This window comes from Otolemur garnettii, unplaced genomic scaffold, assembly GCF_000181295.1.
Source record: "Otolemur garnettii isolate 467f Iridium unplaced genomic scaffold, OtoGar3 scaffold00123, whole genome shotgun sequence".
NCBI classification, from domain to species: domain Eukaryota; kingdom Metazoa; phylum Chordata; class Mammalia; order Primates; family Galagidae; genus Otolemur; species Otolemur garnettii.
The window spans coordinates 3,355,013-3,373,143 of record NW_003852518.1 but is presented as its reverse complement, the minus strand read 5'-3'; the positions used below and the strand labels follow the sequence as shown (position 1 = coordinate 3,373,143).

The following is an 18,131-nucleotide window of genomic DNA, read 5'->3' as shown; positions in this document are numbered from 1 at the left end:
AATCCAAATGGAGCCCTAGACTACGGGGAAAAGGGAGGGGGGAGGGGATGAGGGAGGATGGGTGAAGAGAATGATATTGTGGGGATCACGCCTATAATTTATCCTATTAGGGTACATGTGAATTTGTCTAAAGGTTGAATATAAATGTCTTAACACAACAATTATGAGAAAGACATGATGGCTATGTTAGCCAGTTGGATGAGAGTTTTCCAAACTGCGTAAGCAACACACTGTATCCTATGATAGAATTAATGTACACAATTATGATCTAATAAAAAATAAATTTAACAAACAAACGAAAAAAAAAAAAAAACCCCAAAACAACTGAGTTACTGGCCATGAAAAGGGAGGTCAGAGAGGCCTCGGTCATGCCCGGCTCCCTCCTGGGACATGTGCTTTGTAACTCATGAACAAGCCTAAAGCTGTGCAAGACAGACCTGCAGGTCCTCAGTTTACATAACAAATTGCTTGAGTCTGGGTATATGGCTGGTGGCTTAAGTCTGAGTAACAGACCTCCTTAAAACTTCCAAAGCTTTCGACAAAGCTTCATTTCTTTAACCAATTACAAATCAAAGAGTCTTTAAACCTACCTAAAATCTGTAAGCCTCCCAACCCCCCTGAGATGTCTCACCTTTTGGGGCCCCATCAGTGTACACTTTCCATGTATTGGTTTATGACTTGATGTATAATTCTTGTCTCCCTCAAATGTATAAAACCAACCATAACCCCACCACCTGAGTACCTGCTCAAGGCTTCTTGGGTGTGATTATGAGCCATGGTCCCCAAATTTGGCTCAGAAGAAACCTCTTTAAATTATTTTAGAGAGTTTGGCTTCCTTTTTGTTGACTAGTTCTTGACACATATTTTCAAGTTATCCTCTATAAGCCTTGCAGTTGTTCATGCCTTACTCTCTACAGCAGCAGATATTAGCTTCTGTTAGTTTTTCACCAATGAATTTGGTTTTCATTTACTTTTCCTGTGGAGGAGAATATGGCATTGTTTTATTGGCATGTTCAAACAGTCAAACAACTGACAGAATAACTCTATTGTTTCACAGAGTCCAGATACCACCTGTCTCTGCAGGACATAGTGTGGGATCCACAGAAAGTCCGGTCTGATCTCCAATCCCAGTTTGGTTTTGATGATCTTCATACAGGACAAATCCTGAATTATTCAGCTGAACTGAAGGAGGTATGGGTGTGCACCCTTGAGTGCCCCGCAGGGTCTGTCCCAAGAATGACTTGAGAATGTATTACTGGGGCAGGGTGGGTGGTAGTGATGGGGGATTGAGGGTAGCCAGGCAAGAGAGTCCTACCAAATCGGAGCTTCATAGACAGAGTAGGCCCCTGCTATCTCCAGTTTTTTCCTCTTACCTTGTCATTTTGTTCGAGCATTCAAAAGCTATTTGGAAGGAACATGACATCTGATTGCTGTAGGAGCTAGCGGTGGGACTAGCCAGTCCAGTTGAAGGTATGCAGTGTGGATAGGATGGTGGTGTCCAGGAGGGTGTGCGGGCACAAGTGGTGAATTTTCAGGTTAGCATTAGAACAGTAGAAGGTGTGCACTGTGGGCTCCCCGAAGTTGAGCCTCTTCCCAAATTAGGTGAAATAAGGGGATTGGACATGGTGACCCCACAAGCCTGAATTCACCTCTGATACAGCTGAGGTTCTGGAAGGGATCTTTTATTACAGAGTTTCCTTCTGAGGATCCAGCCCATGTGTAGGAGGTTCCACTTTGCAAGGTGTAGGTGTGAGATCTATACACCTAGAACTTGGTCAACCTGCTGCCCCCTCTAGACCCCACCCCCTTGGTTAGAGTTTTTGGTGCATTTCCTAGGTCAGGGTTGAGCTGTGAAGATTTGGAGAAGACACAGTGTCTTTTGTTGGGGTCTAGGTCCACAATGGGGGTGTGGATTTTGCTCACTTCTCTGCATGTTCCCACCACCAGCTCGTCCCTGATTGTCTTTTCTGCACTTTTCATTCATTTGTTTATTTATTTTCGTATTAGGGAAAATGGGGAACTGCAGTTCAATATACCTTTATTTACAAAATGTTCATTACAAACTCCCACGAAATATTTATAAAACACCCTGTGTGTTGGCCACCTTTTTATAAGGCCACAAATTTTATAAGAAGTATTTTGCAAATGAAGGTAATTCAGGCTACAATTTCCCACTTTGCCTATGTATGTTGACTTTAGGGGTAACTGTGGAACATGCTGTCTAACTTAGAAGTGCAGTGGCTGTTACTGTATTGTTAACTACAGACACTGGCTGTGTGGTCAAGAACCTTACACAGTACTTCTGTAACTATTCACTTAGCATAACTGAAACTTTACATTGGTGGGACAGCATCTCATATTCCCTGCTCCCCAGTCTCTGTCAACCACCTTTGAATTCTGTTTCTGTGAGCTTGACTATTTCAGATTCCACCTGTGTGTGGAATCATACAGTGCTTGTTCTTAATTTACTTAGCAAAATGCCCTCCAGTTTCATCCACGATCTCACAAATGGTAAAATTCCCTTATTTTTTAAAAAATTGAATAAGGTTCCATTGGATTTGCCTTTTCCACATTTGTGTACAGACTGTTGCTTTCAGCCTTTGGTCTCTGGATCTGTGCTCTGAGCCTGGGTGTCCAGATGGGAGATCGATCTGTGGCTGGATTCACCTGTGGCTCCTGAGCTGGGGTAGAGTTTGCAACACCAGTTCTGCCAGGCAGGGTCAGGACTTGCCACGGTGAAATCAGTTTTGTGCTTTCTTGTCTCCCTGGCATAATTTTATTAAACACCGCACAATCATTTTTTTAATTTTAATTTTTTTTATTGTTTGGAATTCATTGAGGGTACAAAGAGTTAGGTTATACTGATTGCAACTGTTAGATAAAGTCCCTCTTATAATTGTGTCCTGCCCCTAAGAGGTGTGCCATGCACTGTGGCCCTCAATCCCCCTCCTCCCTTCCCATCCCCCTCCCTCATTCCCTTACCCCACCCCTTGTATTAGCTCATCTACCCCTTTTATATTAGAATCAAGTACATTGGATTCTTGCTTCTCACCATCTCACAATTTTATGCTACCTCTTGTAGGACTTGAAATTGTGACTCTCAGCTTTTCCCACAAGAAAGGTTGTAGGTGCCACAGGAAACCCCAGTTGAACAGTTTTTATTACAGTTTTCTCCACACTTACCCCATTTTTTTTATTATACTAGAAAATATTTTGGGTAAAACTATACAAATGAATAAATGAATAGTAAATGTTTTGAGATTAGGATTAAAAGGAAAATGGTCAGGAAACAAGAGTGTTTGTATCCACAAAGCTATGTGGTAATTGTGTACCCTGTGTCTGGGCCTCCTGTTGCTGCTGTGATACCTGTGTCCCAAGACAGTGGCTTAAAACAACCCCAGTTTTTAAATTACAGTTCTGGAGATTAGAAGTCTGGATGGGCTAACATCAAGGTCCCCAGGGCTAGGGTATCCTCCTTCTGGAGGCTCTAGGGCGAATCCTGTTGTAGGGAAAGAAATATTCCTTTCCTTCCATAAATTAAACTGGTGCAAGACAGATAATTAAGAGGAAAAGAGTTTTAATTATGTAAGTATGCATGTGAGTCACAGAGAAAAAAGTAGAGGCGGTTCCCGGCTTATAATGGTTCTACTTACGATGGTTTGACTTAACGGGCTTCAACTCTACAATAGTGCAAAATGTACACACGCAGTGGGAACTATAGTGTGAGGGCCCATGCAGCAATTCTGCTTTTCAAAAAAGTGTTCAAAAAGTTACATGCAGTCATCAACACGTTATTATAAAATAGCCTGGATTCAATGATTTTGTCCTATCGTAGCCTAATGTAAGCATTCTGAGCATGTTTGCAGTCAGCCAGGCTAAGCTACGATGTCTGTATTTTAAGTGTAGTGAACGTACTTTTGACTTATATTTCTGAATTACAATGGGCTTATCAAGACCTAACTGAATTGTAGGTCAAGAAGGCTCAATGTTTCAAGGAGGCAGTCAAGTAATTGAGAAATATGCACCATATTAGGCTACACAAAGAAAATGGGTTTGGGGTTGCAGGGTGTCAAGGCAAATTATAAGAGGGTGAGGGCCAGAGATATACAGTGAGTCAGGGCTGTCTTACCACACTGACCAGAGTCTCTCAGGTGATCAGGGTTATTTGGAGGAACCGCTTCTTGGTCTTTAGGCTGAGATCAAGTACAGTTATTTGGAGGAGTGTCTCTCTTCTTGGTGGAAGACATTTTTAAAAATGAAAATTTCCTTTATAAATGTAAATTTCCTTTACAAAAGGGAAATTTATTCACTATTTTTAGGCAGTTAGAGAAAAGTAAGGAACTTTCTTGTACCTGTTGGTTCTCACTTGGAGCCTTCAGCTGGGAATAATCCATATCTCAAAGAGAAGTATTTTAGGTAGCATGTTCTGGCACTTTTCACTGGTTTCTTGCTTTTCCAGCTCCTAGAGGTGCCTGCATTCTTTGGCTCTCAGCCCCTTCCTCCATGTCCAATGCCAGCCTAGCAGGTGGAGTCCTACTCACATCCCCTGGCTCTGGCTCTGACATTTTTGCCTCCTGCCTCCATTAATAAGGACTTGTGTGTTTACATTGGCCCCAAGGATGATTCAGGATAACCTCCCATCTTACTGTCGGCTGATTGGCAGTCTTACTTCCACCATTGACCTCAAATCTTACCTGCCATGCAACGCAATATATTCATATGTTCTGAGGATCGGGACATGGGCATCTTGGACGGCTCTTTGCCTTGCTTCCCACTTCTTATAAAGTCCTTTACTATTGGTATCAGCCCGTGATCCTCGGCACCCCTGGGTCCTGCCAAAGCCTCAACACCCACTGCCCTTGGACGAAAGTGGTCTTTCTAGCTCCCTTTCTCTGTTCCCCAAATCAGAGAATGATTTATCTAGCCCCAGGTCCTCTGTTGAGCCCCCATGATCTCAGTTCAGCCTCACTTCAGTGACAGAGCAAGTCCCAGGGACCCTGATGGCTCCATCTGCCTCTGAGTGACTGTGAGAGTCCAGGCAGTGACTGGGCCTTCTTGTGCATTAATAATATGACAAAAGGTGTTATTGACTTTTTTTTTATTAAAGGAAGAAAAAATCAGAGCAAAAATATTAGAGATCAGTGGTTTTAATTGTCACAAGTGAATATTTTAAATCTGGGTCCTTAGGGAAGTGACAGAATGAACAAATGGGGCTTGCGAGGCTTTCTGATCACTGCCGTTGTTTTAGTGCATTCAGACCACAGACTGGGTAGCGCCTAACAAGAGAAACTTACTTCTCACGGTTCTGGAGCCTAGAAAGTCCCAGATCAAGTCTCCAGCAGATTTGGTGTCTGGGGAGGCTGCTTTCTGGTTTCAGATGGCACCTTTTGTGTTGTCCTTGCATAGTGGAAGTGGTCAGGAAGCTCTCATGGGCCTCTTTAGAAGAGCACTAATCCTATTCCTAAGGGCTCCGCCCTCATGACCTTATCACCTTCCCAAGGCCCCACCTTCTCATCCTGTCTCCTTGGAAGTAAGGATTTTCAACACCCGTGTCTTGGAGGTGTAGATACAAGTACTCAGATCACAGCATCCTTCAATAGAATCTCTGAAAGATGACACAATAGTTATTTTAAAACTATGTAACAGGGGAATATTCTAATACACACATCAATATTTATAGAACAATATTAGAGAAATTTCATTTAAGCTCATATTCAAAACAAAGGACATTTGGTTCACAAACATTAAATAGTTTTTGACCCAGGACCTCAATTTGAATCTTTCTAATTTTATCCACTTTTGTTAAAAAAATTGTTCTAGGCAAAACGATTTTGTTAGTCTAAAGTATCAATTACACTGGGCTGGCCCATGTTGACCTTTGACCTGGGAAGGAATATGAACAGTAGTTGATAACATCTCCATGTCTTTGGCCTGGAGGAATAGCTGTACCCATTGCTTGTGGACAATTCTGAAAAGTAGAATCAATTTTCTTCACTACAAAAGAATCCCCTCAAAATAAATTGCATAGACATTACAAACAACACTTTATCACCTGTTACCTCTTCAATCAAGCAAATGTAAGAGCTGAGGCAAGATTGTGGTATTATTTTTAGTAGAGAAATGTTCTAGGAGAAAAGACTTTACTTATAAACATTTTTTCATACTGTTGCCAGATTCCCACAGGCAGTGCATTAGACAGGATGGTGTGTACCGTCTTGTCTAGGACATCAGAAGACGAAACTCAAAGAGTGGGCCACCATGGAGACTGTCACCCCAAGTGGTCAGAAGCCAAAAACTATCTCGTCCGTGCGGTCAGCTGGCTGCAAGTCTACAAACAGGTGCTGTCCCATATCCCGATGCTCTGTCTGAAGGCCTGGTGGCTTGAAGCATGTCCAGATCCTTTCCTGTCCCCCCATATCACTCACTGCCTGATTTTATGTCCTTCCCAGGAAAAGGCCTGGGATGCCCATGTCCTGGCCCTCATGTGCTTGTTTTCCATGTCCATCCTCTGGCTCTCACTCTTTAGGCCCCTCAACACAAGTGCCACCAAGCACTTCATCCTAGGCTTAATCACTCACCTGGCAGCTAAGAAGCACGTACGCCGGGGGTTGTGGGTGTGTGATGCTCCCCCAGGCTGCTCTGACTGGCCCTGGAGGTTTGTGAACAAGTGTCCAGCGTTGCTGCAGCTCTCTGAGCTCTGATTTCCTTGTCCCCTTACTCTGGTTATGACCAGAAGCACTGTGCCAGAACAACAACTGCGACTGAAAAGTACAGATGGGAGGGAAGGCCGTGGTCTGTTTTCCCAGAGGTGTTGGTGTAGGACAGAGTGTCTGAGAGACTGGACTCCTCCTGCCCTTGGAAACCAATGGGAGCCTTGTTGGTTCACAGCTTTGTGCTGCTTGGGGAGTTTTTTTTTTTTTTTTTCTTAAATAATAGATTCTTATTTCTCACAGTTCTAGAGCTTGGGAAGTCCAAGAGCAAGTTGCCAACAGATCTTATGCCTGATGGAGCACTCTTATCATGTCTTCATACACTCAAGAGAATAGAGAGGAGAACATGGTATTTGAAGAAACCAATAGGCTGTGTAGCTCAGCTAGAGAGCAAGGGACAGGTGCACGTGAATGCACCAAGGGGAGCTGTGGTCAGAAAAGTGGATGAAGGAATATCACAGAGTCTTTAGATGCCACACTGAGGGTTTCTGTAGACAGTTGGGAGCTACTGAACTATTTTACTCAGAGTAATGACGTGATCAGAATTGCACGTGAAAATGACGATTTTGCCAGCATTATGGAATATGATTTGGAGAAGGATGAGACAACAAACAGGGCCATCCGTGTGGTGATTGCTGCCTATTCAAGTGTGGGGTTTGGGAGGTTGTGGAGGCTGTGACGCAGTCTCTGTGGAGGTTGCTTCTTATTTGCTTTATCAGACCATAATGTCTATCTCATGTTCTTCCTCAGAAACATGACTCTTTAACTTTTTCCCTCCCAATGCATGTCTGATAAAGGTGAAAACTGCAAGCAGTTCATAAACCATCATTAAAAATGTATACGTATGACCAAGTGTAGTGGCCCACATCTGTTATATTAACACTCTCGGAAGCTGAGTCAGATGGATTGTTTGAGCTCAGGAGTTCAAGACCCTGTCTCTATAAAAATATAAAAATTGAGTCAAGACAATTGCTTGAACCCAAGAGCTTGAGGTTGCTATGAGCTATGATGTTAGGGCACTCTACTTAGGGTACCAGAGTGAGACTCTGTCTCAAAAAAAAAATGTATAGGTGTGATCAGGCACTTGCTGGCACTAAACTCATCAGCACTGAAATGATCAGGATACAGCACTGAAATGCCCAGATTCAAAATGCCCTGGTGCACACCTTTGCTTTGTGCAGTATCCAGGCCATGAAAAGTCACAGTTAGTTAAGGAGTGGGTAGCTTATGTAAATTTGCAACTTGCATTTTCCAGCACTATCTGGTGTGGGCATGAATGGTTGATTTTGGTGTAATGTTGGTGATAAACCATGACACTAATTGCCCTTAGTATCAGCAACCCAATCTATGTCATATATCATAGTAATTATGGTATCTATTTTGAGGTAAATGAATATATTTATATTATCCTAAGTATGTCAGTTGAGTTTTAAAATTATGTTTTGTTTGTTTAGAAATTTATATCTGTCTTCTCTCTCATTCTTTCTTTTTAAGGGAGGAAAAGGGAGAAGCCGTATGCCAATTAAAAAGTTGTATGCATCCATTGTTGCCACTTGTCACCTTTAAATTCTGACTACAAGTTAAAACTGTAATGCAACTGTTGACAGATATTTCACTTTGCCGACAACATAAAAATGGGCTCTCTGTCATCTAGAATAGTCTGTTAATATTTCTTTACTAAATACTGTTGTTTCTAACTTGCTATTATTCACAGTACTTTTTTGTCTCTAATTTGTAGGTGTTTCATCAGTGGCGACAGGGTAGCCTGTTTCAGAAGATACTCACAGGCCTGGTCCACAGCCTGGAGGTGCTCAGTGCTCAGCTTAAACAAGAGAGTGAGCCGTGGACGGTGGCAGAAGCTTTGCACACTGTGCTGCTCCTCCTGAAGGATAGCTTGGCAGCAGATGGCCTGAACGACAATGTTACATTTCCAAAAATGTAAGGCCTGTTTCCCTGTTTAGTCTTCAGTTAGGTAGATAACACTGAATTTTAAATAGTGCGTGATGAGACTGTGAGAAACAAATTATGTAAAACTACAGCTAGACAATGAAGTGAGAAACCTGAGTCTTATCATGACCCAGACAGAACGCTCTGGCCAGTGCAGACACCCATTCAGATGCTGCAAACTGCCTCACGGGGCGGGGGGGGGGGGCAGCATGTGAGCAGGTGGGAGCCGCCTGGATTTCATATTTTGTGTCTTTCACACTTGTTTAAAAATGAACAAATACATTTTAAAGGTATTTTTAGGTAAGAAACTATCTGTTTTCATCTGTTTTCATACTTAAAGACTCTGTGTACTTGAAATGCTTACAGAAGGTCTAGAAATATTTTAGAAGTAGGGAAAGGTGAAATTCATGGTTTCTTCCTTTTTAAGGTAACTAGAACTTATTCTCCAAAATGATCAAGATTGGATCTCTTTCCTCAGTGGATGTAGCAGTTTGTAATAACTTGAATCTTTGAAGAAAATAATATGATTTCTCAATATTATCTCAAAAAGTTTCATTTTAAAACAGTCATATAAACCATTGTTCTTTGCGTACCAGGAAGAGAGACTTGGGAAGAACTGTAGGGGCCAGACTGAGTTTTTATGATTACATAACAGATAGCAACTCTCAATATTCCCAACTCTTTCACATTTTTTAGAATACAGTTAGCAAATGGGATCTTGCTTTAGAAGGTCCGAGCCCTTGACTTTTGCATGAGATACCTGGAGCGTGGGTTGCTGGTGCCAAGGCTGCAGAAGTGACAGAGGAGGATATGGGGAACCAGCAGGGACACCCTCTAAACAGTGATGGAGGACCAGGGCAGGGACAAAGGACTGTCTCATAAATGAACTCCAATGTGGGGCATTGTGTTGGGGGCAGTGAAAACCTTCCTGGATGGTCTGCTATTTAATGCACGTCAACAGTTACACCACGGGAAGACACCTTAATTATCCTACAAACCTCAAACACCCCCTGGGACTTTTGCCCAGGGTTTTGTCTGCTCTCTTCCAGACCAGGGGAATGAAGCCCCGGGACGTTCTACCTTTTAGCTAGCACAGGGAGTTGGGGAAGCCAAACACTGAACCACACTCTAAGAACTGTGGTGGCCCGAGTCTCCCTGCCCTCACATGTAATTTCTACACGCCATTGGGGTGAGGCAGATGAGGGCCCAGACACTGGCTCTGGTACCCACCTGCTATGCACTGGGCAAGCAATTGGCCTCTGGAGCCTCCATTTCTATTTGCTCATCACTTTGTTAAACGTGATACAAAACTGCCACCTCATGGCTGCCCTGGTGACAAGCTGCCCTGTTACCTGTGTGGCTCTGTCCCTACTATTGGTCCCCTTGGCCTTGGCCTCTCAGTTTGGTAATGGCCCTTTCTAGTCTGGTGTGCTAGAGACCAGGCACAGGACTCCCAGTGGCCCTGGGACCTCATCTGGAAGAAGGAATCGTCTGTCCAGCTCCTTAGATGACTACCAGGTGGGAGGGAAACCCCCAGGTGGGAGGGAAACCCTCAGGTGGGAGGGAAACCCTCAGGTGGGGGGGAAACCCCCAGGTGGGAGGGAAACCCCCATGCTGAGGATGCCTCACACCAAGTGGATGATCTCAGACACCAGCCCTTCTCATACCACCTGCCACCAACTCTGCTTCTCTCTCCTTCTAAACTCACTCTTTGTCCCTCTCTCCTCCTTTTCACAGATTCACTGACTTTCCTACATGATAGCAAATGTCCCTTTATGCGTATCTCCCAGACTTTGCGATCCCTCTTGTTAATGCTACTATTTGCAGAGTAATTTTTTCTTTCTGTTTGGTGTGGAGTCACGAGTCCCCCCGTGTGTGTGTTGGGGGTTAAAATTTCCATTGTCTTCCACTCTGTGCTGTCAGGTTCTTCATCAACCGGACCTACAGCTGGCAACTCTCTGCTTTGTCTTTAGAGTATTGCTGAGTTCTTTCTTCTCCACCTTATTATCTTTAGTTGTTTTTTTTTTTTTTTTTTTTTTTTAAGAAATTTCATTATCTCCAATGCTGGGGGTAACAAGTAACAAGATTAATTAGAGGAGATGGCAGAGGGAAGCTTCAGATATTGAGGAATTTCTGGGCAGGCTTAAAACTTTTAAAGGTTGACAGTTGGCAGCATAAATGTTCCTAAAGTCTTTTTAGGTAGCAGGCCTTCCTTTTACTTGACAGTTTTACTAACAGTTCTTACAATCTGAAGTTCAACTAAAGTCTTTCACTGGTCAAGTTAAATGAAAAAGAGAGCAAGCAAAAAAAATTGTCTAGCATACAATGGTGTTACGATGAGTTTTTCTTTGTACTTTGACATATATTTTAATGTGTAGATTGAAAACTTTAACAATGCCTTAATTTTTGACTTTCAAAAAGGCATGACAATGGATTTTCTCAAATTACAGATCACGATATCTTTACAAACAATTACATCCAAGTACTAAATTTCAGGAGCTCTTGGAAACACATTTTAAGATATTTCACATACATAATATATGTTTATTATTTACTCATCGAAGCATACTCGATCTGACATTAAAAATTTTGCCTCTGTTAACTAGGGCTTGAGAGATTACAAAGTAGAATTTTCACAGTTTTCTTAAAAGTCTTTCAGTCCAAGAAACTCAGATCTTGTGTCCTATTTGGATCTATGTTTTTCCTATTAATTAACATCCGTGGGCTCTTGTATTGGTAGTTTGGTCATGACTTACTCTTGCAAAATCACCTTTACAGGGAAACAAACACAAAAGATGTTTTCCCCAATGCAAGGGAAATACTCTGAATCAGTAACGAAGTCAAAGCCGCAGGTGTTTCAGGACTTTCTTGAGAACAGACTTCAACGGTGTTGATATTCTTTTTCTCTTCCTTTTTCAAAACTATACAGTTATTGTCCTATTATCTACTATTCCAAAAAACAAAAACTCTTTTTCTGAAGATCAAGTTTTTCATTGGCACAGGACTATATGGAATGAATTCAGAAGATAGTGGCAAGCTGGGTCTCTCCTCGAGGAGTTTCCTCCTCTCTCAGTAGCATTTAACTACTCTCTATCAATTAACTTCATCACGGCTGAGTTCTTGGGTCAGACAATTGATAACCATAAGCAAAAAAAGCTCTTCAGTAGAAGCCAACTGGTCTAACGGGGTCTTCTCATAATGCACCTGAAACCCGCCACTCAGGGCCGCTTCTCTGGCTCTGGGTGGTCTCAGGAACATCTTGTTGCTTCTTCAAGGGCCACTGAGACTCTGGAGCTGACATCCCTCTGCTGCTCCTCTCTGGATAGTCGCAGTTGTCCTCCCAGTCATCAGGTTCCTTGGCCTTGTCCTCACTCTCCAAGTCTGGGCCTGCGAGTTGGCCTGGCTGCTCCCCAGGGCTGGCCCCTTAGCCAGGCCTGGCTTCCCCGCTGGTGCTGCCTTTGGCTGTGCTGCCTTCTCCTCTCCCATAGGGCCTTCCTCCAGCTGCAGGGGGCCTCAACGTGGGAGGGACGCAAGGAGGGTCTTGGCTCTGCTGCCTACCTCCATCTGCGGAAGGTCACCCTCGCCTAGCATCACATCCCTCTGTAGGCCGTTGCTGTCTTCATACAGTTCCCACAGCTCAGCCATTTCCGACGTTGTGCAAAACAAACTGCTCAACCTTTCAGAAAGCGCTTTCAGCAAGGCATGGAGCCACCCTTTTCTTGTTTTTGTTGTACCTATTGTACATATCTCTATTATCTTCTTTTCAAAATTTTGTTCTTGTTTCTGTTATTCAGTTTAAACAGTTCAGTTAGATCAGGCAGTTGCCTGCCCTCAGCTCACTCAAAGTTTTCTAAGACTCACACTGCCCTTAGCTGAACCTCTGTGTTTTGGGTCATGGCTTTGTCGTAAGCAGGGGTCTAGGAACCCACATCCTTGCTTTTCTCTTTCTCCATAGCGAGTTGTTCATGTCTCTGCCTCTTCCTAAGTCATGGCTTTCAAACAAAAAGAATGGACATACCCCCAGACCCTCGGTTTCCAGCTGGCCACTGTGTATCATTACAGACCGTCTTTCCTTGTCAGGCTGTTGTCTGTTCCTGCCGAAGTCCCTTCAGTTGGGGTGGCTGAGGCTTGGGAGCTCCCGCCCATGCTCTGTGGAGAGCACAGATCCTGCTGAGGGGAGCCCCCCACCCCCCGTGTGTCACTGTGAAGCACCTGCTCACAGATCCTGCAGGAGTCGTCCCTGTGTCTGGCCATGCATGGTCCTTGCTGGTCAAAGCTTGACAAGGCTGCCAGCCCAGACCCAGGCTCCAAGTCACTCAGTATGCCTTTTCCTCCCCACTTTGTTGGCTTTTTCCCGAGAGCCATTCTGCTTCTTCCTCAGTGTAACCTGGAGAGTTAGAGGAATGAGCAACCTAATCCCACCTTATGCTGCAGAGAGGCCCAGTTTAAGAAAACACATTTCTGGTTTCAGGCCAGAGAGAGGTGACATGAGTCTGAGCATGCAGCTATGAGGTAGCCGCTCTGCCTTGTAGTGGGGTGGGGGACGGGCACTGCCTCCCACTAGTTTCCTGGGGGAAAGCATTATCGCTCCACACCCTCGGAGCGCTCAGATCCATTGGTATGGCAGCTGTGGATGGTTTTCAAACCTGTGCCTCATCTGGGACTACAGAGGTGCTATGCAGAGACCAGTCGGTCACTCCAGTGCAGAGCAAGTGGAGGTAGGAGCTGAAAGCCGTGGCCAGGGAGCGTTTGCCTGGACTCCAAGTAGCCACATCTCTTTCTGTTTTCCTCTTCTTTTTTGGCTTTCTTGGCTTCTTTTTGAAGGATGAGGATTCCATGTGGTTGGGCAAAGACTCAGGAAGCCTAGACTCGCCGCTCCGGGGCAGCTCTACCACACACAGTGTGACTGCACCTTGCTCCTCACGCTTCCACATTTATCCTAATTTCAGTTTCTTCTCATCCTCAGAGTCATTTTCTTTCCAACTTCTTTTCTCCATTACTTCCTCCATGTCATCACCATATCTCAAGCTGCCTGACTGGTCATCCTTCTTTGACTTTGGAGAATCTTTTTTGAGACAGAGTCTCACTGGGTCTCTGTCACCCTGGGTAGAACACAGTGGCATAATAGCTCACAGCAATCTTAAACTCTTAGGCTCAAGCGACCTTCCAGCCTCAGCCTTCCAAGTAGTTGGGACTATAGGTGCCCACCACCACACTCAGCTGTTTTTACTTTTAGTAGAGATGAGGTTTCTCTCTTGCTCAGGTTGGTCTTGAACTCCTGACCTCAAGCAATTCACCAGCATCGACCTCCCAGAGTGCTGGGATTGCAGCTGTGAGCCACCGCACCTGGCTGGCTTTGGACACTCTGACAGGCCTTGCTAATTTCCCCTAGTTGGGGCCACTGTGATGGATTCTGTTTGTTACCATGCATCATCTCTCTATTTTGAAACTCTTCTCAAAATATTTTTCATTGTTTTATAACTGTAGGATTTAAGGCAAGTGTTTTAAATCTCTCCTGAAACTTTATCCTAACCCTCAGCTCCACTACACACTGTCAGGGATAAATTTTTCTGTTTTGGGGTAATGTTTACTCTATACTCAGTACCAAAAGCATCTCCAAATCAGCTGATTCAAACAATGCGGTTTGTCAAGAACCTGGTTGTATGATGAAGGGGACTTTCAGTCTATGAACACATTTCTCAAAGCAGTGGAGTATTTTCTTTGGAATGGAATTTTTATTTCCTTAGTTGGCACTTTAAACTACTTTCCATTTTATTCCATTTATTTATTTTTGCCCTCAGATTACAGCATCTGCAGAAATTGCAGCGCATGCTGCCAAGCCTGCCCCAGTGGCTGGCTCTGAAGAGATTGCTTCAGCTTGATGGAGCTCTCCGGAATTCAATAACCCAGAATTTACGTTTTGTCCAAGGTAAACTAGCTCTGGAATTATCTGTCACTGACTCACTAGGAGCAAATGTAAAATTTATTGGAAAATGGACCTGAACCTGCCTGACGACACAGTAAAGTTTGGAGATAAGTTTCCTGGCCTTGTAGACACGTTTATGCTTTGCTGTGATGCCTTGTAGGCATTTTAGATACAGCACACCAGGGCTGAATTAGTCCTGTCGCTGTGGAGAAGACATTCTTCTGTTTGCCAGAGCTCACAGTGTGGTGGCAGGCAGTTTGTTAGGACTGGGGTTTGACTTTTGCCTTCACGCCAGCATCTGTGGTCCTCAGGCGATGACCAGCGGGCTTTGTGAATCTTTCATTCTCTGTTTTCCTCCCGTCTGCTTCTTGGAGTCTGGCAGGGAGAATATGTTCCTGCCAGGTTTGCTGAATGCTCCTCTTTGAGCCTCATTGACTGTGGTGGGCATTAGTCCCGCTGTCCTCTTCTGAGGAAGTCAGGTTTGCACTTTTGCCCAGGTGGGTTAGAGCCTTTTCATCTTCTCAGGGAGGAGAACGAAGAAATGAGCAGGGATGTTACTTTAGTACCGAGACTCTCCTTCAACCAATGACGCTTACGTGCGAATGTTCAGAAAGGAGAAAATGGTATTCCAATAACATCTTCTATTTTCTTCTCTAAGGAAGGTGATAATATGTATGATAACAGGTCAAGTTTACTAAAATGCAGGGTTTTAGAATTCAGTTTATTAATTCATGGCCCAGTGGAGAACTCAGGCTTGGAGTAGCCTACCTTACGTGAATAATAAATCATCTGTCTATTTTGTAGAAATCTTCATTCTCCTGGAGACGTCAGCTAATGATTTTAAATGGATTGGACTTGACCGATTGAAACTGAAAAAGGATGTGTTCTTTTGGGAGTTGAAGCAGGTAAAGCATAGCAAAGGATTATAAATAAACAATTTTTATAAAACATTCAGGAAGCTTATGCAATATTCAGTTTTGCTTTTGTGAAGTGTGCTAGCAAAATAAAGAGAATAGTACGCATATTTCTGAAGAACTTTATGAAGTGTTTTAATATTTTTATTATTGCTTATTTCTATTTGTAGTTCTTGAGCCCATAGAGCGGATATCTAAGTCTCTCTATTTATTTATTCATTTTTATTAAATCACCCCTCCTCACCCTCATTAATCTTTTAGATGTTGGTGAAGAATGCTACTCCTGTCTGCCCAGATGAGCGCTCGTCTGAGGAGGAGGCCCTCCCACCCTCTGCAAACTCCAGCATCTGGGGTGGCCTCCTGGGACTGTTATGCCATCATAATTCCTCCAACGAGACTGGTGTTTTAAACAAACTACTTGGTTCAGTAGAGGATGCTGTAAGTATTCTACTTTCTGAGCTCTTCCAAGACATTTTTGATATGAAATTCACTGAAGATGGCAAAGTTTAACCTGGAATTTTGATGGGGCAAGTGTTGCTATCAGCCCACACACATTAAGGGAACTGTCTGACTGGATCCCAGCTGCCTTTCTTTGTCTGACGGCTCGGGAAGTAATGCGCCTGGGCCAAATCTACTTGATGTTCCCCAGGAGCACCCCAGCCTTTCAAACCAGGCCACTTCTGCCTCTCTGGTTTTCTAGAGTCTTGGCTTCCTTCATTTTTGGCTATATACACCAAGAAAAGTAGAGAGATGTTTGGGTTCATCAATCAAAAGTGGTCGTAGGCTTTAAAAAATCACAGACTTCAAATGTCACTGCCCAGAGCAGGGGGCTACCCTTGCTAAGTGCTCAGGTGGGACTGCAGAGTGCTCTGCAACTTGTTTGGCAAGATTATTATGTCAAGTTCATTCCCGTTTGTTCTTATTGAGCATTAAACATTATGTAATAATATCTATATTTTTGCCATTCATTTTCCATCTCAGAATTATCTGTTTGCTTATTTATTAGGTATTTTTCAATTTTATTCATCAACATGTTAACAAATATAATTGAACAATTCATACCCAAATCAAATAAGTTGCAGGAGTGAATAAACAAAAATCAACTGAGTATTTAATGTGTGTGTGGGGAGGGATTTAATGAACCTTATTTCCTACAACTCTTGTGGACGGGATTGTTCTAATGTCTCTGCTAATCATTTTTCACTAGGTCAATGAAAGACAGCAAAGGGCAACAGCAGTGGGGGGCAGACACATAATACCCCAGCATGGAAAGCAGCAACTTGTTTAATGGAACTGGCTTTCACTAGTTTCTCTTTTTTAGCTTGAATAAGTCATTTAACCTTCCTGGGATTTCATTTTAAAGTTTGTGATGGTGGTGGTGGTAGGTGGGGGAGTTGGAGGTATCGAGTGATATCTCAGTTCTATTAATGTTTTCTTTGAATTATCTTGATCTGTTTTATTTTATTTTTTATCTTCTTCCTTATTAAACAAAACCAGTGAAATAATGACACTAGCCAAATGATAGAAGAGTAAAACAAAAATTGAGATAGTGGTCGGGGTCGTGTACATAGTTCAATCCAATCAATGCTTTCTTCGCACCTGCTCTGTGTGTGATGGTTTGACCAAGGGAGGACAGATGTGAAGGAGACAATAGGTTGGCTGAGAAGGGCAGATGCCCTAAATGCCCAGCATCTGGGAGTCTTCCCACATAAGTCAATGGGCTTTAAATGAGGTCTGAGGTTTGACAGCAAAAAGAAGTCAGGAGCAGGTACTGGGCAGACAGAAAAGTGTATGTGAAGAAATGGAGGCATCAAAAACCAAAACCACTATCTGTTTGCACATAGCTTTGCTGCTAGTGGGGATAAGCTCTTCCCTGGCAGAAAGCTCATCCCACATTCTTTCCTATCTATATATAAAGCCCAACTCAGCTCCACACAGAGCAAGGACTCAGCAGGATCTGCTCCTGGTGATGAGACTCTATAGGTTGCGAGCATATTCTGATGATGCTTAGATTATTGGCAACAAACTGCTCAAAGCTCAGTGGCTTTAAGCAAAGCACTGGCTTCAGCCAGATGGGTCCTCCATTGGTCTTTTATAGTTTCAGTTAGATGGCAGTGGGGGCTGGAGTGTGGATGTTCCGCTGGGACACTGGGAGGAAGTGCTTCTGTTCTCTGGGTCGGTTCTTTTTGTGTAGCCTCTTCATATGGTCTCTCAGCAGGGTACACAGACTTCTTCCATAGCCATCCAAAAAGTAGGTAGGAAGGGAGGAAGAGTAGGAGCTGCTTGTCTTCAGAAAAGGTAGAACTTGCATGTGGACAGTTATGATTTAATAAAAATTAAATTAAAAACAAAAACAAAACAAACAAAAAAAAAAACAAAAAAAGAAAAGGTATAACTGAAACTAGCCCAAGTCCCTTCTGCATTCTGTGGGTTCCTGTGCGTCAGCTTGGAGGAACTTTGGAAGGAGCTTACCAAGAGTGAGACTACTAGGGGATCTGGTTCGTTTGGGCCACTTGGGGAGACCAAGTAAAGCAGATAGCTATGATGCTTGGGTCTCATCCTACTTTAGTTTTGGATAGGCTTTTTATCTGGGAGCCTGTTGACTAGAACATGAGTAAAGATTCACCTACAGCT

The 18,131-nt window shown here is 43.4% G+C and overlaps 1 protein-coding gene across 1 annotated transcript in view; it reads left to right on the top strand.

Moving 5' to 3' along the window:
* Nucleotides 1-18,131, top strand: part of ABCA13 (ATP binding cassette subfamily A member 13) — a 557,155-nt gene that overhangs the window by 67,447 nt on the left and 471,577 nt on the right. The window contains exons 8-13 of the mRNA XM_003797747.1: nucleotides 1,058-1,191; nucleotides 6,174-6,338; nucleotides 8,449-8,648; nucleotides 14,459-14,586; nucleotides 15,388-15,488; nucleotides 15,759-15,935. Coding sequence (XP_003797795.1) covers nucleotides 1,058-1,191; nucleotides 6,174-6,338; nucleotides 8,449-8,648; nucleotides 14,459-14,586; nucleotides 15,388-15,488; nucleotides 15,759-15,935 — 905 coding nt within the window. The remainder of the gene's footprint in view (nucleotides 1-1,057; nucleotides 1,192-6,173; nucleotides 6,339-8,448; nucleotides 8,649-14,458; nucleotides 14,587-15,387; nucleotides 15,489-15,758; nucleotides 15,936-18,131) is intronic.